Source organism: Tigriopus californicus, chromosome 10 (assembly GCF_007210705.1).
Source record: "Tigriopus californicus strain San Diego chromosome 10, Tcal_SD_v2.1, whole genome shotgun sequence".
NCBI classification, from domain to species: domain Eukaryota; kingdom Metazoa; phylum Arthropoda; class Copepoda; order Harpacticoida; family Harpacticidae; genus Tigriopus; species Tigriopus californicus.
Genome location: NC_081449.1, coordinates 6,467,556 through 6,489,329, shown reverse-complemented (window position 1 = coordinate 6,489,329; position 21,774 = coordinate 6,467,556). Strand labels below are relative to the sequence as shown.

At 40.6% G+C, this 21,774-nt stretch overlaps 3 protein-coding genes across 3 annotated transcripts in view; 2 read left to right on the top strand and 1 right to left on the bottom strand.

The window, feature by feature from the left end:
• Positions 1-55: 55 nt before the first annotated feature.
• LOC131888511 (uncharacterized) lies at positions 56-2,169 on the bottom strand. The gene is made up of 3 exons (XM_059237384.1): positions 1,124-2,169; positions 549-1,022; positions 56-455 (listed from the first exon to the last, which is right to left on the bottom strand). The coding sequence occupies exons 1-3, from the start codon at positions 2,021-2,023 to the stop codon at positions 180-182; spliced, it is 1,650 nt and encodes a 549-aa protein (XP_059093367.1). The 5' UTR covers positions 2,024-2,169; the 3' UTR covers positions 56-179.
• Positions 2,170-3,567: 1,398 nt separating this feature from the next.
• LOC131888643 (uncharacterized) lies at positions 3,568-5,895 on the top strand. The gene is made up of 3 exons (XM_059237548.1): positions 3,568-3,658; positions 5,326-5,504; positions 5,566-5,895. Exons 1-3 carry the CDS (start codon positions 3,599-3,601, stop codon positions 5,714-5,716), a joined length of 390 nt encoding a protein of 129 aa, XP_059093531.1. The 5' UTR covers positions 3,568-3,598; the 3' UTR covers positions 5,717-5,895.
• Positions 5,896-12,796: 6,901 nt separating this feature from the next.
• LOC131889400 (band 7 protein AGAP004871-like) overlaps positions 12,797-21,774 on the top strand; it is a 44,234-nt gene continuing 35,256 nt past the window's right edge. Inside the window, exons 1-2 of the mRNA XM_059238496.1 lie at positions 12,797-13,097; positions 15,512-16,057. Of these exons, the coding sequence (XP_059094479.1) occupies positions 15,604-16,057 (454 nt within the window). The 5' untranslated portion in view covers positions 12,797-13,097; positions 15,512-15,603. The remainder of the gene's footprint in view (positions 13,098-15,511; positions 16,058-21,774) is intronic.

Genomic DNA, 21,774 nt, shown 5'->3' with positions numbered 1-21,774 from the left:
CCCTAGAATAGAATTCCCAAGGGAAGGAGACTTTGTGTCGGAACATTATCAACCATTCGACGACTCATTTGAGGTTTTATTCAGCATTTCATCATGCCAACTGGATGTATCCAAGACATTGTAATAACTGCGAAAAGAGGCAAATCAAAGGAATCAATTCTGTCCCGTTTCAATCCGATCTATGAGATCGAGTCCAGCTCCTCGTGATGCTCCTCATTTGGAGTCATGAGAATATTTAAAGCTCCATTCGGCACATACACGGTGAGCATTGGAATATCCTCGTCTTTGCCTCCCATCATTGAACCGCTCGTGAATTTCTGATGTGTAGATTTCTCTGACAGAAAAAGCTCGCCCGAGTTCAAGATTTTAGGTGCGATATTTGTTGTGGTGGCGGTGGCGCAAATGCGGAACGAATGCTTTTCCGGGATCGTCAGAGTCAGATCGCCTTCAGCTGCCTAAATTCCAGAAGCAAAATAAAAAAATACTACTTTGTTCGAAACGATAACGGATCACAGATCGAACACATTCACATCAACTTGAACACTTACTTGAAGTGACGAACTACCCGTGACGCTATCGACTGTGGCGTGAATGTCCCCTTTCTTGACAATGGCCGTCACTTCGCCATGAACGAGGTGCATCGTGAGGTTCCCACTTTCCCGGATCATAATGCAACTCGAATTGTGAAGCTGTTTCAGCGTGATATCGCCGCATTGGGTGAAGAATTGCGAGGCATTGGTGTGAATCTCACCGGTCACGTTAATGTCGCCATTTTCCGTGGTGACAGTCAAACTCGGGCCTTCGATGTACTTGGCCTGAAAGTCGCCCTGCCCGTACGTTTCCACGACCACGTGACCTTCGAGAGTTCCGTCCGAGATGATATCACCGAATCGGGAAGCGAGTTTGACCTCACAGGAGCATAACTCTTTCACGCGAATATTCCCGGCCTCTGTGTAGATCCCCACGGATGTCAACTCGTTGATGATGTGTCCATCCAATTCAATCGAACCCTCGTTCTTGGACTAAAGAGGTGAGGGAATGGACAAGCCAGATTAACGCACGCTGAAAGAGCGTCCCATTTGAACACTCGGTTTAAACCAAATTCATGGAGTATCAATCTTACTTGCAAATAGATTCGATCCATCAACGTGGGCACGAGAAATACGCCTTTGAGTCCGTTATCAAACGTGTCAAGAACGTGATGCGGAATATAAAGCTTTAAACCGGCCACGATCTCCGCATCAGCCGAGATCCCGGTCACGGGTTCGTGGTCAGTGGAAGCACCCGGATGTCGGGGTTGCCAAATAGAAATGCTCCCACAAGACTCGAACTTATTGCCCCCGGGTTCCAACCGCGAAAACATGGCTTGAGCCTCTTCAAAGGTGGACGCATCCGTGACATACAAATGGGATTGCTGGGATTTCGAGCTCAAAATCGAATACGAATCGACCCGATGAATCCGTCGTCCATACAACATGACATGTAAAGGAACCTTTTCCTCACTGTACGGGTCCAATTGTCGGAAGTCTTCCAGTTGAGCTTCGTATTCCGCCCGCAGATCGTCGCTCAACCGATTCAAAACTTGCCGTTCGGTTTCCCCGATCTCTTTTTGCTGCATGAGTTGCTTGAGAATGGAGGGCAAGTTTTTCCGGGGATTGGTTGACGAACCTAAATCACCACTGGCCGTTTTGGCCCGTTCTGGATCTTGCTCGAAATGGGAGCCTTTGACCTTGATGTGAAACGGAGCCTTGACCACCAAGGAAGCCTCATACTTGACGTGCTTGATGAACTTGTCCAAGAGAACCTGAGCGGAGCGATGATACCGAAAAGACGGACTCCGCGGTCCAGCACCACGCGGCACCCGATGCGGTCCACTTTGATGGTGGAACAGGGATCCCGAGGGCCGAAGTTGAGCTACTCGGAGCCAGCTCGGTCGACCTCGGGACAATGAGGAGTTCAAAGAACACGAGGTGGATCGGGGATGCGGATGGAACTGTCTCAGGAGAAGAATACTAGAGGACATGCTGGGCGGATGGTGGGTGGGTTATATTGGGCGGTCCAACGATGTGGTCATTCCATGGGGTTCAGAGAATCAAAGTCAGATTCTCAGAGAGACAGAGAATCTCTCTGATCAATTGGTCTGTTGTTTGTTTCCAATATACAAATAGAGTTTGTGTTGTTAGGTTGTGTGACCATTTCCATGTGCCGGAGAAAGAAGGAAACTACCACGGAGAAGGGATTTATGAAATGACATGTTTCTTGCATTTTTCGACATTTTTTATTTCTGAACCTTGGCCTGGATAAGAGAAACCCAAATACTATTCATTTGTTTTAGAAACATTTCTGGCCATTTAATTCCGGTCAATTACAATTGCTGGGGATGAAATTATCGACATAATGGTCATCAATATTCGTAAAATAAAAATTTAATTTTTATAGTTGATCATTTTGTCCAAAAATATCTATGCAATATGCCACTTTGGTAAGAGACTTGTAACAAATGAACAAATAAAAAATAAACAAAAGTCCTTTTTCTTTTACAAGGTCCGGTTTTCAGCAATAAAAAGTTCCGTCTCCAGCACGCAGAGGAAACCAAACGCCACCATTAGAAATCTTATTTCATGGCGCTGCATTCCCCAGTGGCCGGAATCTAAGTTTCCAGCCATTCGCGAAGAAAAATAGACATTATCTAACGTCAAATTTTGACTTTGAGTGGTTTCGAGGGAAAATCATACCTTGAAAACCGTTTCCTTTAAAAGAAAACTATGTGTTCAATAACGGTGGCGTTCTTTACATGCAGTTTATCAAAGTTTGGATCTCAAAAAGTCGATTGCATGTCAGTGCTCGTGAAATAAATATCATTTTTATTGTTCTTGATGAGTCAATATTTGATTTGCATGCCAAGATGTTAGAATCAGTAAGGCATTAATGCCTTATAAAAGATCAAGTTTCATTAAAACATTATCAAACTTGATTTTCACACCATGCTTGAGTAAAACGTAACTTGCTTTTAAAGATTAAATGATGAACTGTTGAAAAAACTTTCAAATTTTGACAAGTTTTATATCACAGTTTCAATTTTGCTCCATAAGTATGAACTATTTGTAAGCCAACATTTTGGGCTTAATTTCTGTACTGGGTTGAGTTGTCTGGTGAGTCAAGTTGTCCTGGGTCGAGTTGTCCTGGGTCGAGTTGTCCTGGGTCGAGTTGTCTGCTGGGTTGAGTTGTCCGCTGGGTCGAATTGTCCACTGGGTCGAGTTGTCCGCTGGGTCGAATTGTCCCATGGGTCGAGTTGTCCGCTGGGTCGAGTTGTCCCATGGGTCGACTTGTCCTGGAACAAAAAAAAATCATTATAATGACGCAAATTTTCTGATTTTTGTATCTTATCTATTTACATGCACGGCAAGACGTGAACTTTTGCCAACAAACACGTTTGAGAGCAATGCAGATTTTAGCTATGTCTTTGTGGAATTGTCTGTGCACACTGTCATTTTCCAAATTTTGCTTCCAACTCGTCAACAGATCATTTCTTTGAATCTGGCGTTTCAATGAGCGAATCGGCATCCTCTCTTACCGTGACAAATCGGTATAAAAGCTGATGTTTGAGAATACTTGGCATCATTCAGTCATTTCGATTAGATCTCGACAACAAATCAAAGTAAGTATTTTATCAGAGCATATATTAGAGCATAGGCGTTCAGAATCAGAGCAGGATGGTCCCACACTAAAAGTTTTTTTTCCCCCAAGCAAAATTGTCACAATCCTCAACTAAATTCAAGGATTCAATGCAGCGTTGTTCTCTATTAGAGCTGGTCCATTGACGCGACTAATTCACTTAACTGGAATGGCAAATCCTTAGTCAAAGGTGAAATAAAAAACTATGATTCGCAATTGTAAATACGATTACAATCACTTCCCATCTCTATTTTTGCCCAGGTCAAGTTTACAATATTCTTCATTTTGATTTGGTTTTCCACGTTTTTTTTCTAACCGCTACAAGAAATGCAATCCCCCGTGCTATTGAAATGAAATGTTAATTCGTGCATTTTTTATCACTTCAATTTTGTATGATATTAGTTCAGCCAACGAGTTTGAGTTGGCACACCGCCCTGGACCTTGAATATAGGGTTGATGTGGAATGCCATTTGAAAAATTAGTCCACATCTGAGGACAATGGTACAAATCCTTGCCAAACAAGGGCGGACACCTAATTTGACAACAATATCAGGTCTGCCTCCGACTGCTAGTGTCCATGCTTTTAGGCTTCCTTAAGTCATGTTTTCTTATTTTAACGAATCAAAACACTCATTCATGCCAAGTAAATCAAGGACTTGACAAAAGAAAATCATTCAAAAGATAAATGTACCTTACCAATCATTAAGGTGTGCTGCATGAAAATATAATTTCACTCACTTCTCAAATCCCTATTATCTGCATCATAATTGGTCGTAGTTAAACATCAAAGACCGTCAAACAATATTACTACGACTCTGCATTTTTTTGCGGACTTCCTTACCGTTACTGGGATTGGAAGTCCACCACTTCAAGACGCAACATTTATTCATTTTACTTAGCTTTTATTTTCATATGTTATTTCATCGACCAACAAATTATAGTTGGCGGATCTGGCTAGCCCTTGAATATAGGGTTGATCAGGAATCTTAATCAAAACCTTGTCCAAGTCTGACTTGAAAGATGCTACAGGATCAATAAGGCCTACATATTCCCTTCAAATATTTGAGGGCAGCAAATTGAACAATGAAGGAGCCCGAGAAAGAAGAAAATTGGACCTCATTGTTACTACTAGCCAGGATCCTCAAAGGCTTGAAGGTGCTTGATGGAGTCGACCCAAAGGTCATTTCCAGCCCATATTACTCATAGCAACCGAAGATTAGGTTTTGTCTAGGACAACCGGAATTCTGACCATTCATACCACCAACTTTGCAGGAGCTTTTCGAATATGCCGGCCATCTTTGCAGTAATCGCGGTGTTTGGGGGCAGTGCAGATCAAAGTGTTTAACCTTACAAAGGCTATGTGCCCAAGATTCGAAATTAGTCAGAACTAGCCCTGTACTCAGAACCATTAAGTCCTGATTCGTTCTCTCAATTTCGAGCTCTTAGATGAATTGTTTGCATTCAGGAACCTTTGTTTACCTAAAGATTAATCCCAGATTTGATTGCTACAAACCGGGAACGTATCAATTGCATAGACCACGTATGAACTGCATTCAACTGAACTACATTGACTCTGCTTTTACCCAAGGACTAATTGCTTGAACGGGAAACAACTTAAACAAACCTCCATACAATTTGGCCAACTTTCAGATGAACATTCAAGTTATCGTGTTGTCTCTTGCCATTGGGATCGCTTTGGTCTGGGCTCGTTGCGAAAAAGTGAAACGAGGCGATCCTTGCCAAACCAACGACAATTGCACCCACGTGCCATTGCAATGCAACCAATGGAGGGACGGTTGTAAAGTCTGTCAACCCGTCGAGTGTGGCAAGTAAGATCAATGAGTTGCTCGTTCGTCTACTACATCTAATCTACCCTCATTTTATGTTTAGGGCCGGTGAGAGGTGTGGCTGGTACAAGGGCCGTTGTTGCACTGATGAAGAGGTGTACTGCTACAAGGCGGCCAATGAAAAGAGCAGATGCACGCCCTTGGCCGACATTCCCGAATCGGATCACTCCCAAGTTTTACAGGACAACGTTTGAAAATGGGATGCCTGATTGTGAGGCTCTGTGATTGCATATTATGACGATAATAAATTTGCGTTGCAATTTGAATTGGAATTATTTGAAGGATAACTGGCTGGCTCTCATGTGTAGAAAGCTAAATCTATTTGTTGCTAAAATTTAGCGATTCCAATGGGATGCTTTAGGATCACCATGCAAAAAGGTGCCATTCTATCTCTGAAGATGACGACTATTTCACAACGGTTAACGAATGAGGGACGCAGTGTCTTGAAAAAAAAATCATTTTTTGAGGGTGGCAAAAACTTTGCTTTTTGACTCGTTCTTCCCAAGAGGGCAAGTTGGATGAAAGCTTCGAGTCTTTAAGCCTTGTTTTCTTCGTTTCATAGAAAGTGTCCAAAGAAAAAACCCCAAATCCCACCTAAAATTCATCGTGGGGTCAATTTGGGTAGGTTGAAACTCTGGGGTACCGGTAAAGCTTAGAGGGTAAGCGTTATTCTCCACCGATTGGTTGGCGGTGCTACTTTTACAACTTAACCTAACCTAATCAAACCTAACCTATCCTTACCCAACCTAACCTATAACGATATTAATAACCCTCGAAGCCTTTAGCTAAACGTTTTAACATTTTGCCACAAATTTAAAGATGAACACTGCGGAGAATAAGGTTTATCAAGCTTAGAGTGCATCCAAAAATTTGTGGATATTTGCTTGAGATTTGTGTACTGGTCAGAGGTAGTTTTTCCTCTGGCCCAAAGAATGATTGCAAAGAGGCTTTAAAATTTGATTGCCTATCAATCTATTACCAAAGTGGCATATTGCTTACATATTTTTGAACAAAATGATCAACTAAAACATTCAAAAAAAAATTTCTTAATTCTAAGTTACAACCAGTTTCCTTGTAAAAGGCTTCTATTTCGAGTAAAAAGGCATGTTTTCAGGGCAAATAGAAAGTCAAAACCAATTTTAGACTGACAAGCAATAATTATGATTGGCAGCATTTCAAAGGAATATGACTTGATTCTCACTCTACTGCACTCTCACTGATATTTTCACTTGTGCGTTTGCAAATTATTGTGGTTCTATGTGGTTTCAATGAAAGCTCGCATTGTTGTTCTACGTATCTAGTAACCTGGATTGTCAAGTTGTCAAACAACCTGTGGGTGATTGAGTATATTTCATGTCCCTTGGACTGCTACTTTAGTGGCAGAGCTATTAGTTTATTGTGCTAGGACAGTCAATATTGATAGAATGGTAACAATACATGGGATTTGACATGTAATGAAGGTAAAGAATTAGGTGAATTATATGGGTGCAGATTTGGAGAGGCAGAAATTGCTATCGCCATTGCTGCTGAATTGGTGGCTGCACACCTGAGTGCTACAGAAGAGTTTCACACCCTAGTAGCATGGGAAGCAAAAGTGTTGCTATCCCAACAAAGGGGGTTAGAGACGGTTCCAGCCGCATCGGACCGCATTGACCTCACAAAACTGGTTGGAACTTCTGGAGTATATCCCCCATCAGTGCTTTGGAAAGCTTTCCACGCCTCAATTGCAACTGTCTTGACAGCTAAGGCATTGAATGAGGGTAGTCCTGCCTTGTATAAGACGTTGGACACTTTTACTTGGTTGGTTCTTCTGACACCAATGATTGTCCTGGCAACATCATTAATGGAGACTTGAACAGCCTCTCGACACACTGTCACTTTTTAGGCGAAATCACCACCACCATTGGTCATAATCCGCGCGCCATTGCTATTAGGAGTTTGTTGTTCAAGTCAAAAGTCGCCCTCTCGAAAGGGAAAGATTTGAAAAAGAGTATTCCGTCCGCGTTAGCTCAGCTGTCCTTGGCTGTGACAATGGAGCTGGAATATCCCTTAATTGGGACACCCATCATCAGATGGCAGGCCGAGCGAGAGAGCTGTCATCTGACTCCGAACAAACAAGCAAACGATAAAAAAAAATGTAATCTATAACAATTACAACCAGAGATGGCAAAAATCGACTTCATAGGAATTTCTGCCATTTTTTTCCTAAAGAAAAGAGCAGAAAATAGTGAAAGGTGGTCCAAAATGGCCACCGGTGCTTGAAATCCTCGATCCCAATGAAAGGTAGTGGACAATGATATAAAAAGATAATGGGCATGATCCTTGCCAACTAATGTGCTCATTTTAGAATTGAACAAGTCGGAGACAAACTTAAATTCGAGCAAAAATATTCATTACTATACATGAGGTTGTATTCTTTTTATAGATTTGTGTGACTCTAATAAACAGCAAGCTGATACATTTACAACTTTTCAACAATTTTGTTTATGGAAATATAAATACCAATGAAGAAGAAACGTGCCCCTTTTTTAATTGCCTACCACATGTTCCCAATGCTTTTAATGATAGTTTTGCATTTCCTTTTTGGTAGGATAAAAGTTAGGAACCTCTGAAAACAGCCTAAAATGAAAACAATCAAAATCAAATGAAAACGTCCAAGACAAATCGACCTTAATTGGGATGGCTCAGCTTTCTTATCAATTGCTAATAATCGCCCTCGCTGTGGTCTGAATATAATTTCAAAGTGAATTTGAATCTCATAGTTTTAGAGTTTAGAGTAGACTTCCTCTGTTGCTCCTTAGTTGCTGTGCACGTGTAGTGTTCGTGGTATATGTGTGTGGGTGAATGAAGGGGAATTGCCATTCATTCGCTCAATTAGGTTTGGTTTTTCACGGCTCTTTGGTAAGACGTAATTACTTTAAAACCTAATTAGTTTCTTGCTCATTTATGTTTATGTGTAGCTTTAGCAGTTTCTCTCTCATTTGTAGTATAGTATTTCTAGTTCCAAATCGTTATGTGTAGTTCTTTGGTTTGATTGTATTGGTCCTTGATAATTAGAATTTACTGCTCATTAGAGTATTGATCTTATTTTGTGTTAGATCACTTTGCTGAGCTTATTTCTGTGTTTTTGGGTTGTTTTCCTAGTTTACATATGTTCTTGATTCCTTGTTTTTCTCTGTCCCTTACTTCTTGTATACCACCTCCATCTTTTTTGCCATGGTAGCTATTTTTGGAAAAGTCAGCGAAGAGGCTATACAATGTTTGGACTTGGTGTTGGCAGGGAAGTATCCTTCCGTAATCAATAACCCCTTTATCGTTGAGGCTTTAGCTGTCTGGGTCAATCAGACCAGGGTGCTGCTTGAAGAGCAGGCTCACCCAGTTGTTGAGAAGTCGATTGATTTGACCAATGTAGAGGTTGAAGTAGTACCTCCTCTTGAAATAGAGCACGAAAAGACAGCTGTAGAGAAAATAGTCTGTCCTGTTTATCGAAAGCAGCCTTGTCCTTATGAAGGAAAAGGCTGTCAGTTTGACCGCCCAAAATGGGTGTCAAAAACTTCTCAAGTTCGGCCTTGAAAAGTACAATAAAAAGAAGGGATGTTCAAAGGTAGATTATCCTTTTTTCACCTGCACATGTGCCGTCAGTCCATGAGACTTAAGACGTGCTTTAATGCACGGTGTACTTCCGTCCACGTAGAAGGGACGCAAAGAAAGACGAGAAATAGGATAGCTCAGTTTCGTAGTTTTAGAGCTGACCCTATTCCTAAACCTAATCCCACCCTACCCCCCTTCCTTAACCCATTTAACTTCCTTCCTCCCTCTCCTCCTACCCCCCACCCTCTCACACAATTCCCTCCTCTTCCTTCAAATACCCAATCCACCCCTATTCCTATAAACATTCTCCTCCCTAATATTCCTTGCCCCACCCCTATTCCCAAAATTCGTTCCTATTCAAATGTAGCTGCCCAACCCATTCCTCAAACGCAACCATACCCATTAGCTTATGCTTTGCCTCCAGTAGAAGGTAGCGTTGTTGATAAGCGGGATTTTTTACGGTTGGAGAGGATGATCCAAGATCTTGTGAACTTGGTCCGTCAAAAGAGAGGCCCGTAAAGGGGGTTATATTTGAACGTGCATTGTCTGATTTCTAAAAAAGACAGCACAAAAGTTAAGATCTTAGAAGAACTAGCCGTTGAGAGAGAGATTGCATTCATCTCTATAACAGAAACCTGGCTTCGGCCAGGGGTCTTAGATGAAGAACTAACCATAGTTGGTTTCAACTTTGTTCGTTGTGATAGGATACGCCCTGATAATCCCATATTCCCACATGGGGGTGTAGCCACCAGAGCAAATAGCTTTCTCTACTTGGTCTTTTCCGATGACCCTGATCTGATCCAGTATGTCCATGTGACACCTAGTAATCTGTCAGATCATCATGTTCTCGAGATAGGGTCGACCATAACTCAAAGCCGGCGTGCTTTCGAGTAAAACCGGTCAAAAGGTCGGTCTGGCTAAGTTCAAGTTCAAAGATGAACATTGGCCGTTGATTATAGAAAGATTAGAAGAACTTGACCTGATTTCAATTCTGAAACAGGAATCGTCCATAGAAGCAGCCATTGATAAGTAAGTTTCAGTTTTTAAGGAAGTTTGCTCCAGTTTAGCAATCTCTGAATGTGTTCCGAAAGGTGGTACACGGACAAAAATTCGAAAGTTTATGAAGACCTTTGTTCAAAAAGAGGCGTTAACTGGCAAAAAGGCTGAAGAGCACTTCGAATCCAGTAATTGTGGGTAGTCTCCAAAAAAAGTTGAACATAGTTCAGAGTAAGATTAAGGCCTCCATCGAATATGACCAGTTACAAACTGAGAGTAAGGTGATTCAGGAGGTCAGGTCGAATCCGAAGGCTTTTTTCTCTTATGCGAACTCTAAGAGAAAAATGAGACACTCTGTTGGGCCTTTTCTTCTTTTTCGGGCTCCTTCATTGTTTAATTTACTTCCCTCTAATATCCGTAAGGAATACGTAGGCCTTGTTGATCCTGTTGCATCTTTCAAGTCAGATTTGGACCAATTTTTAGATAGCATTCCAGATCAACCCTACATTCAAGGACTAGCTCGGTCTGCCAACTCAAATTCGTTGGTAGACCAAATATCATAAAAAGATTGAAAGGTAATAAATAGACGAGTTATACCCTTTCATTTCAATAGTACCGGGGATTACATTCCCTGTAGCGATTAGAAAAGCCCGTAAAAATCCAAACCAAAAAAAACAACAGTTTAGAATGAATAGTCATTATTTAGGTGCAGGATTATAATAGCTTAAAATAGCAAATGACACCACTGCAAATACATAAAAGTCATGGCTTGGCTCAAAGAAAAACGATTTTTTAATAACCCAATCTAGTTGTATGAAACTTCATTTGAAGCCATTGGGAAACAGCAACTTGTACTCAACCAAGCAGTTTTTCACTTGGTGTTTCCGACCTTTTTTGTTTTGGATATTCAGACGCACACGTTTTAGAGTGAAGGGTAGTCTTTGTTAGGTTACAGAAAATTGTAAAAATTTGCGCCTCTTCATGATTTGGCAAACCTTTTGGGGGATAATTCGGAAATGAAGACATCCGTTTGCTCACCCTGTTTCTTACGAAGTTTGCTCCTCAATTCGTAGACACAAGAGATTTATGGACAAAGAGGACAAGCGTTTGAAAGCTAATTTGAACAAAAAAGTGATGTCAAGGTAGCTAACCGAGCCATGTACCTGCTTACAGAGTTTCTAGCGCCAGCCTTACAACAGAGCTACAACATGATTTGCCAAACTATAAGCAATTAGAACTCATTCATCGTGATAGGTGCCAAATGCCCCGAAAACAACCTATTGCACAAGAACTTACACATGAGCGCAGAGGCAAAGGTCCCCGCCTAAGTTTATTGCATGGTACATTGCATGCGGTTCCCAAGGGCGAGGGTCTCCAAATAAAAATCCTGATCCGGCCTCAATTAAACCTAGCTCCACATGTACTGTATAATGCTTTTTCGAGGAATACAAACTAACTAGAAACGATTTCAGGTCGACCAAGTAACAAATCCACATTACTTCACCTAGCATTTGACCTATTAGCCATTTATAAATATATAAAGGTTTGCTCATGCCTCCATCAAATTACTCTTCGTAAACGTAATACATCTTTATTACGAGATCTTGTCTACTTGGTAGATCAACCGGTTTTACAATGCTTAAGTTTGATCATGCATGAAAGGGTAGAAAAAATGTGAACGACGAGGCTAATTTTGAAAATTAACAACTCCGAGTTCTGGCACTATAATCAATTCCTCTTCAAATGAGACTGTCTCTTGGTCTATACAGTTGTGCAATTTTCGGCTTAATTAAGCAACTAGCTCAAAAGTTATGCCTGCTGAAAGCACAGTAGATATCAAGGCACAGAATGAATGAGCCAGCCCTCTTCTAGTAATTGATTACCACAAGAGGTCTAACTCATTCAGATTTATGTAGTAAGGTTTGAGAAGACCTAACTTTTGATTCAATCGTTTGATCGAGTTGAAAATTGAAATACGTAAGCCAGAATCTCGTTTAAGAGTGGTTAAATATTGACCCTAGAATCCCCGTTCTGATTCCAGGCGTTCATGGGTCATGGTCTTAATGTAAGACTTATTCTGGGATCGTGGAGAGATAAAAGAGCTATCTAGAAAGTATTGCTCTTGTAAGATGTATTTTTCAGCTAACGAGATTTCCATTTTGAATAAAAGTCAAAAGTAGTAGGTCAAATTTGACCCAGTCGAAGCAATCTAAATAGATCAATCACAATTTTTCGCGATGTAATTTCTTCAAGTCTACTTATAAGTTAACTGCATAAGATAGAAACACTGTTTTCTAGTGCCTCCTCGTTTGAATGAAAAAATGTCACAATAATCACAAATCCTTATTTTACTGGCTAGTAAAGTTTGGAGGCAAAAGTATTGAGAGTTCGTTTTCCAGCCATTGGGTTTTCTCATTGGATTTGCACATAAGTACAGAAGATCAGACAATGGCCTCTAGTCCAGCAAATACAGCTCAAAGCCCACAGTAAGAATGGAACGAGCCCCCCAAAGGCCCTAGAACGAGCAACGCAACCAACACGAACAAACCGAAGAAAGGGAAATCAAAGCCCGAGCCAAAATCTGCTGCCTTCTCATGTCTTGGGATGGAGGCCTGAAAAACACGACGAATAATCCCGAGGAGACTCCCTTCACTCCCAACGACCCCGCCAACATTGGCACTGTACTGGATGTGCAGTATATACAGCTCAAGGGTCGGTGGTTCGTGGTCGCCGTTGGAGTTGAGTTCGACGACGAACAACCTCCAAAGCTGAAGAAACGGAAGGCAAATCAGAAAACATGTCTTGGTTCCCGTTTCGGGCGAGTTGTGGAACAATCATGGGTGTTGAAGAACACTTCTCGGGAGTCGGAGTCAAAGTGATTCAGTGACCTCTAGTGAGCAGAAATGTGTCTCTGTGAGAACAAGTGACAATTCAAAGTTGAGTGCATTAAAAACAATCACTGTTTGGTCTGTGCAAAGTTTGCTTAGGGTGAGTGAGAAGGTCAAGTTGGCATAGTCGCTACATTCAAGGTTGAGAATTCGAAGGCCGATAAGAAAGACGACTGACTTTGTTATCCACTGCAACGTTCTGGAACGTGAAAGGTTAATGTCGCTAGGAAACGAGACTAGACTTGGGGACCCTGGTGACAAATCGTTCAGTTCCTGTCGCATCGCTAGAGAACGGTAAATCTTCTTTAAATGAGACCTGCAATTTCCCCGGGAAACGAGTCGAAACCATTAGTTAGTCTGAAATTCCAATTATGCATTGGTGGATAAGCTCAGGTCGGAAAGACTTTAAAAAAGTTATTGGGAACAGACAAAACGTAGAGGCCATTAGAAGGTGCTGAACTGAAATGTCCAGTCGAGTTTTAAAGTAAATAACCAAGCACATTTTGATTGGTTTTTTTTCTAACATACAAAGTCACAAGCATACAATTTGTAACAAAGACAGTAACAAAACATGTGTCCATAGCTAAAAATTCATTGAAGTTTTCCATAGAATCAGGCAGAACTCAAAGATTTAGTTCTTCGGTAAAGCTTGTAGCCAGTTTCAACGAAATGTATTCAAGTCAAGTTTTTCGAAAATCTATATTTTGAAAAAAAATGTTCATTTTCATTTTGTGAATTAGAGCAATGCCAATGTGTATTCAGATATTTTCTAGCAGAGCTTGTTAAGACACTATTAACCATTGTGCATAAGAAAATTAGGCCGAAAGTAGTAGATCAGATTAATCAAATAAAGTCATTAGAACAGAAGTATGACATTGATGAATTCAGAACGTCTGAATCTTCGTGCGAATAAGGAAAATCAAGACTGGGCCCCAAATTTACCAAACATTTCGATAAATGCAAAGTCTTGGGCATTTGCTCTACCCCCGAATTCAATGCGGATTCTCGAGCAAGAGAGTTGAGAATTCGCATCTGTCGGAATTATCAGTCTAATCTTGACCGATGCCGTGTGATGTGCCGTTTGGCCAAGAGAGCACTTAAAAGCTTCATGATGATTTCCGACCCACTTTGTCGGCCACTCACTCCATCAAGATCATCAATTTGTATTTCTCAGTTCATTCATTTCATCACCCTCCTTGGTCCAGTGCAAGCAAAATTTGGTCGAAGGCCTGGTAACAACACGGATAAGAGGTTAGCCCAGAGATCCGAGTGATGCCATTTTTTGGAGACCCGTTATTTCCGACGTCATCTCGCAAAAAAACATCCCACGGGGACTTCATCACATGTCATCATGGTCAAATGGCTTGACAGAATTGACCCTAATATGACTTAGGAACACCCCCTTCCGAATAACGAGACTTCTACCAGGTCAACAACAATGTTGATTTTTGAGGTCCTATCCTCTTACGAGCAACACCCATTCTCTCATACGAGCTTTGAAGAGAAGACGACCAGTAATTGCCTCTGTTGGGCGAAAAAGGAAAAAAAGTACGATATATAAGAAATATGCATTGAATTGAAACGGTTCCTGTAGATGAGGAAAGTCATATTTATAAAAATGTTTCAGAATTCAAAGCCGGAAATCAAAGTGATTCGTTTTTGGATCCCAAAATTGATTCAATTGGTGTGACGCCCCTTGACGAGACATGATTGCTAAAGTGTAACTCGGCATTCTAAGGACCTCGAAAGCTTTTTCCTTGATCAAAATCAAATCTTGAAGTTTAAGTTAGGTTTTGTTTTTGTTGAAATAAGTAGTAAAAGTATTATGTAATAAAATGAATCCCACTTAATCAAAAACAAAATGGTGTTCTACTAATAATAGGATGGATGGAGATGAAAAATATTTGAAACACAAAAAAGGCTCGGTTCGTTATCGCAATTCAATGCTGAGTAAGTACCTCATCGTGTTGGAAGCAATTAATTTGGGAGGGCTTTGGTTCATCCTCATCAAGGTTGGAACATAATTATTCCAAGAAAGAAATTCGGTTGGAAGGCTTCGTACCGTACATATTTTCAATGGCTAATGGACCTGCCAATTTTGGCGGTGATCGTGTTTGCAAACGGGCTTCCACGCGATCCCTTTTCTTTGTAGTAATCACGAACAACTTCCAAGAACGGAAAATTTGGATCAAATCAGGCCAGCAATTGACCTGACCACAACATCCGCAAATGTTGAGGTTGTGGTTTCCCCGTAGCCAAATACGAGAGAGACCAAGAGGTCAGAGCAATTACCAAGTCACCAACAGCGCTCTTTTGAGCTAAGAACCATCGTCATCATCAAAAAAGTATCCACCCACTCACCCAACCAACCCATTGATCCAGATATTTTTGTTTGTGAGCCCAGCTTAAGCACCGCTCGAGAAGTTTCCTCTTCATCATAGGCCTGAAATTCAATCAGCGAGGCATACCCAATGAGCCAACTTGACCTTGAACACGCACGCTATTGCACCACAGACTCTCTCAGATTCTCCCAAGCACCCTTTCAGGCCAAAAACTGCCTCTAAATTGCACCGTGCCAAAGCTTGTCAATCTAAGGGGACAAGACAATGACTGACCCCAAAAGTGGTGTGTTCTTGTTGAATGCTTCACTGCCCAGACATACCCCTCCATCTCCAATGACCAATGCCTCTTCACCCTCATCCATGCTTGTCCCTCCTCCGGAGATGCAAGAGACAAAGACGCAAATCACCTTAAACCCAAGTGCCCCGCCCACTTCGTCCCCCACACCTGACCACAATGCCCCAACCACAGCCTCTCCCATCCCTCCGGCAGGATTGAGGTTTACTGTGGAACACTCTGGATCCACCACTAAATCTCAGTTGATCCAAGATGAAGACGAAAACGAGAGCCGGGATACATTCGATGGGGTTAGGTCCAGAAACTTTGGTTATCCCAATGGAGGTCGGGAAAAGCGAGGCCGACGCTCGTCATCCTTCAGTCGGAGCTCCATTCGAAGAAGGCTTTCAAGCTCGCGGAACAGCTTCAAATCCATGGAAATCGGTAAGCACTTCGTCCTGGCTTCTGCTTTTAAGTGGTTGAAGGCTATTATTCGTGACATTTTTGGAGAATGCTTGCTTTTCATGCCACACTTTCTGCGCCATGCTTGAGCTGAGAATTTTCTTAGCAACATGTGAACCATTCAATGACTTGAAAAAGCAAAAAAAAACATAACGAAAACCGTTGATTTTTTTCGTGGTTTCTCAAGTATTTATCTTGTAGTGTACGAGCTTGATCTTTCAAAAGCGACTAAATACACACACCTGGCTTCTGGTTTTCGGAAAATGTCATTCCATACCTAGGAAATAAAACGTCTGTTGATAAGCCACACATGATTTCAAACATGCTGATTCACTAGGCTCCAGACAAGTCGGCCACCTTTCAAAAACACCTTAAGGTTAACACCAAACGTGGATCTTTTCCCTAAGAGACCCTGGGATAACGCAATAGTAAGTGACTTTCTCGAGGAGCAATTGCAATAAACCCGAGAAATGGTATGCATTAAATAACTGAGAAAGACAGTAATGATAGCTGATTTGCCCCGCCATAACCTTGAAATTTCCATGACTTTTCATATTTGGGGTCAGGGGCCCATTTACTCGAAGCTAAATTACACCTTCAAAGGCTTGAGAACCATTGAATAGGCCAAACCTTGCCTAGAAAACTAGAGCTGGACATTGCGATCAATTGAAGGGAGCTTGTAGGGTACTTTCGGATTCGGTGCTTTCATTGGAGACCTTTACCCAAGCCTGGTTTGAAGTGGTTGAGACTTGCAGTTGTATGAGTCGGTGGCCTGCTATCTTCAGTTCCTTTACTTCTTTGTATCTGATAGATCACAAATCTTGAGCCAACTTGTCTCCCTCGGGAGAGAAATAGGTCCCAACTCGCTTTCGCTCTCTATATTCCACAGCCCTTTATGGGTACTTCTCTGAGCGCGATCTGTCAGTAATGAATTGGAACAGTTCCCTTGAAGGCAAAGTCTCCTCGACTGGAATATATAGAGGACAGCCATGAATCAGTACCCCAAGAGAATGAAGATAAATGACAACAAAACCAATTTCACCTCTTCACTTGTCAACCAACTTTGTTTGAATGGAACCTGTCAAACTTGTGCGGAATCTGACACAATGATAGAATTTCTTGCATGAACCGGGGAGATCCAAGCCCTTTTCCACAGAGTTGTTATTAATACTTAACTCTACTTTGACCATCGTGCTACGATTGCGACAAAAAGCCATAAAACTAGTCAAGCATTGGAACGACGCGTCAAATGATATGGAACCGGGTCTTCCTTTCCAGCATCTCGAGTTTAAAATCTGATTGAACAAAACTACTGCAGCAAGCCATATCAAATCGAGAAGAGGCTTTTGTCTGAAGAAATATAATTAACTGAGTTTATGGAGTTGGCTGACATTTAAAATATCTGACCACTCTCCTCGATTTTTTCCTGGTTCAATGTAGAGTACCCCCTGAAGTTGAAATAACCATCGATATCGGTCCTAGAAGATTGAGTAAGAATGAGATCTGTCACAATCGATTTTTCTCACTTCGACTCAATCTTTATCCTTCTTGGTGGGCTAAACTGCCTTGGATGTGTCTCTTGATTCCTCTCGCTTGGCCTTGATTATGAGTATAACGCGCACATAAAACAGGGACAGCAAAGCCCAAAAATATGATTCCTGACTGGTCTTGGCTCGGATCTGCGAAAGAGCGCTATGGCTTGTTCCAAGGCCGATGAAGAGAGACAAAGGCCGAGGCCAAGGATGAGAGTCAAAAGGAAGTCATGATTTGGTACGCAGAATATGCATGGAACAAACCTTAGGGACCACTGAAGGTCTATTTCTATTTATCTCTTTTGGGAGGGGTTTATCCCATTTGCAATGGTCGGTTAGTTCTCACCAGCCAACCTTGAACCAATTTGAGCGCATAAGCGCGATAATTGACAAAGCTATCGTCATCATCATCATCATGATTCACTCATTGTGATGAATGAAGTAATTGTTTTAAATATTACAAACATTTTACGCAATATTTCAAAAAACAAGTTCGAGCAGGTCCGAAGATGTTTTGCCAGGAACATCGAAGGTATGAGAGAGCTCTCGTATTGGGAGAGGCTAGGAAGGTTGGGACTGCACAGTATTCGGAGAAGGGACGAAAGGTATCTGATACTGTACGTTTTCAAAAGTATTCAATCCCTGGTTTTAGGGTCAAGGGTAGTGACCGTAGAGGCTTAACGTGCATTTTGAGAGCACCTTCAAGACTTCGAGAATGAGTTAAGGCTTGGACGTTACCCAGAACGAGCTTCCGCTCACCACTTAACCGAGTGTATTTTTATACTCGTTAACATCCACGCCCCTAACTCCGAGGCACGAGTTTAAAAAAAGGCCTCCGATCTACCACATCTAATTCGTTGGTGGATCAGATATTATATAAAAGTAAGTGCATGATTAATTTTTGTCTTCAACTGCTGGGGATCCCATTACCAGTAGCGGTGAGGAAGTCAGTAAAAAAGCGTATGCTTCCTTACCTTAACCCAGCAACTATTTTTTTTTTCAAATGGCTTTGTGAGAAATTTGCCTCAATAGCAATTTTTCACAAAACCAACTTTGGCCAAGATCACAAATGGTTCCAATCATTTTTTTTGAAAACCTTGATCTTTGAAAAAAGACTGGAAATACACATTGTTGAAGAGTTGTGTCAAATTTTTTTTCCAGTGATAATGCAGGTTTAGCCATGAGGTTGCAAATAATCATATTTACTCCAATTACTACAATTTTGCAATAGACGTGTTCAAGTTAGAGTCATCTATTTCCAAAATTTGGCATCATTTCGAACGAATTTGTCATTTAATTATATTTAGTGTGGTCAATAATGGTTAAGTTAACACATGCTTTCACTTGTTGCAGCATTAGACCTTTGCCATTTATGCAGTTAACAAATTAATGGATTGTTTTTTGGATTTATGAACTGATTCATTCATAAGAGTCCTCAGTCAGCAGTGGGAGGTAGCCTGGAACAATAAGGGAGAGCAGACCGCTGCATTTTTGGACTTCCTACGAACCTCTTTGAACGGCTTGCCTGATTTGCCTCTTTGGATTCAACCCGCCATTTTCTATAACTCAGAGCTTGACTCTTAGATGGCGGGATAATAACACTATGAGAAAAGTGCCGTTGCGGCCAGATTGTCGTGATTTCTTTGCACCTGGAAGCCATATGTAATGTCCTCAATAAATATGCAAATCAAAATTTTGTCCCACTTTTGTTCATTAAGTTTCAATTTCTTCGAAAATATCAACCAAGGAGAAGAAGAGCCTTTTGTTGTAAGAGGTGTTCATTGATGAGAAGGTTATCAATTTGTTGAAGTATACACAAGCATTCTTGAATTATTGTATGCACGTAATATACTTGAGTGTTGAGTTACGCCAGCTTAAGCTTATGGCAATAGGAAGTAGACTTGTTTGGTTTGGATGAGAGTAACTTACACTAATATTGGTTATACAAATTTAAAATATTTACATACCAAGGAAGTGTACTCTAAACGCTTTCCTCTAGTTTACTAGAAAATAATTGCTGAAAGTAGCTGACTGGTCGCATTAACTTAAGCGTAGCGTGTGCCAAATAATAGCTTATACATTTTCTTATTTTTGAGGCGAAGGGTTCTAATTTACAATAGTGCTTTTGGTGCTACAATTTGGGTAAACTTAGTCATGTCAAGACTCCTATAATACTTGAGCAATTTCAAATCTTTAGTGCCGTTGGTTTTGCTCCCATGAATTTGATTAGGAATGAATCACTTTTCTGGCTTGCTTATTTAAGCACAACACTTTCTGAGAAACACATAATATGCTAATGTAGTGGTGATGTTTTCCCGTCTCGGTTCCCATGTATAGGCGTCTCATTGGCTGCTTCTATCCAATCAGAGGCTGTGTGGACGGGGGTAAAAAAAACAAGGATCGACTTCGAAGCGAGAGTTTTTCCTTCTCTGAGTGAAAATAAAACCAGATTGATCCATCGTCTCCATCTTGGTTTTATTTCCCACACTAATCTGATTTTTTGAGCAGTCGTAAGGTTAAAAAACGTAAAATTGGCGTAATGGCGCCAGACATGGCAACTCCATACTAACAAGCCTCACTTCCTTCTTTCTTGTTGTCTTTTTGAATGCTGGGCTCAAAGAGAGGCTGGGCGACGTTGGGCGATGTGACCATTTACTAGAGGTCTAGAGAGAAAAATGACACCCTAATATTGTTACAGTTGCTCTTTACCTGGGATGCGTAATGGGATCTTCCAGCGGGATTTTCTTGATATGGGTGCCAATTAAGGCTGTTTTGGTAAAAAAGTATACTTTCTTTTCTTTCCCTGCTTTTGAAGATCTCAGTTCTCAAATATGATTCATCCTATTGCTATGCCAAGTAAGGTGAACAATAGATTAAGCATAATACATAAAAATGTACATGTAGGTAAAGTAAATGAGTTACTGATAGGCAAAATGTGACTCCAGAAATGATTTGTTGATTCTTTGGTCCCAATTTTGTTCCATATTTATGTTCAGCGAATTTGACAGCAAATTGCTCCGGTTATAGCTTAAAGCAATTGCCAAGAAATATAATAAGCTTTTTTATGCCTAAAATATAAATGAAAAGTTTTCACTTTTCTGAAGCAGGTAGAAAAACCCGAATATAGTTTGCAATATAACTTAAAACTTACTTAATGTCAATATTTTAGAATTTTGATGCCATACTTGTCAATCGCAACTTCAATGAAGCTTAATCTTGAATTTTGACAAAATTCTATTGACGTTGAATAAAAACATCGCTAGTACTTAGAAATTAAATTTTGCAAAAAGTGACAATTTGGAAGATTAAACTGTCACAGGTATCGTTCAGATATTTTAGGAGCACGATAGGATATTGTAGCTTTTGGCACTTAAGTAAAATGAAAGGCAATTTTGCATGTTTTGTAAGTTTTAAGCGACATTTTTTGCTACTTTTTGCTTTCAAAGAAATCTTCAAGAAAATGGCAAAATATCATTTCTTGTCGTGTCGTTGAAAAACACAATCATATTCCTTGGGAATAACTGGAAACATAATTAGGCCATTTTTCGATCTTTTAAGGCGTAAAACGCAACCTTTAATTTGTAATATCTAGGCATCTGCGGAATAGAAGTTCATGAAATTTTACGTCAATACATAACTAAGAGTATGTTTAATACTGATTGACTACGTTTTAGATAATAGTGCATTTTAATGCACTTTAAGTGATTTAACACACTTACCTGAGCTACTTTTAAACATGTGTATTTCACAAAAGTTGTTCCTTTTGTCTCTTTGACAAAGAAAAACATATCTAGATGTCTTGGTATTTGAGCAAACACTTAACCAGAAAATATAACCACCGTGTCTACCTTATCAGCTTTTGCATTGGAAGCAGGGTGGGCATTTCATTTTTGGACACTTTTGTCCACCCCTGTCCAAAAGTGTCCAAAAGTGTCCAAAAATAAGGGTGGACAAAAGTGTCCAAAAGTGTCCAAAAGTGTCCAAAAGTGTCCAAAAATACGAACCTTTAAAACTACAAATATAAAGGATAGTCTGTATGAAACCTATCCTCTACTTCAAAAATTTCTCATTGATGGTTCCAAGAGCAAGATAAGTCTTTAAAACCTTTGCCATATACCTCTAACATACCCAAAAAAGGTATTGGAAAGACAGGTTCTTAACTCTTTT

Bases quoted from the DNA above. Each gene is read 5' to 3' on its own strand.
- LOC131888511 (XM_059237384.1), bottom strand. From the start codon at position 2,023: ATGTCCTCTAGTATTCTTCTCCTGAGACAGTTCCATCCGCATCCCCGA. The intron at 1,023-1,123 runs GTAAGATTGATA...TCACCTCTTTAG, and splicing joins TGGATCGAATCTATTTGCAA to TCCAAGAACGAGGGTTCGAT. The intron at 456-548 runs GTAAGTGTTCAA...TCTGGAATTTAG, and splicing joins CGGGTAGTTCGTCACTTCAA to GCAGCTGAAGGCGATCTGAC.
- LOC131888643 (XM_059237548.1), top strand. From the start codon at position 3,599: ATGTTTGAGAATACTTGGCATCATTCAGTCATTTCGATTAGATCTCGA. The intron at 3,659-5,325 runs GTAAGTATTTTA...GCCAACTTTCAG, and splicing joins GATCTCGACAACAAATCAAA to ATGAACATTCAAGTTATCGT. The intron at 5,505-5,565 runs GTAAGATCAATG...TTTTATGTTTAG, and splicing joins CAACCCGTCGAGTGTGGCAA to GGCCGGTGAGAGGTGTGGCT.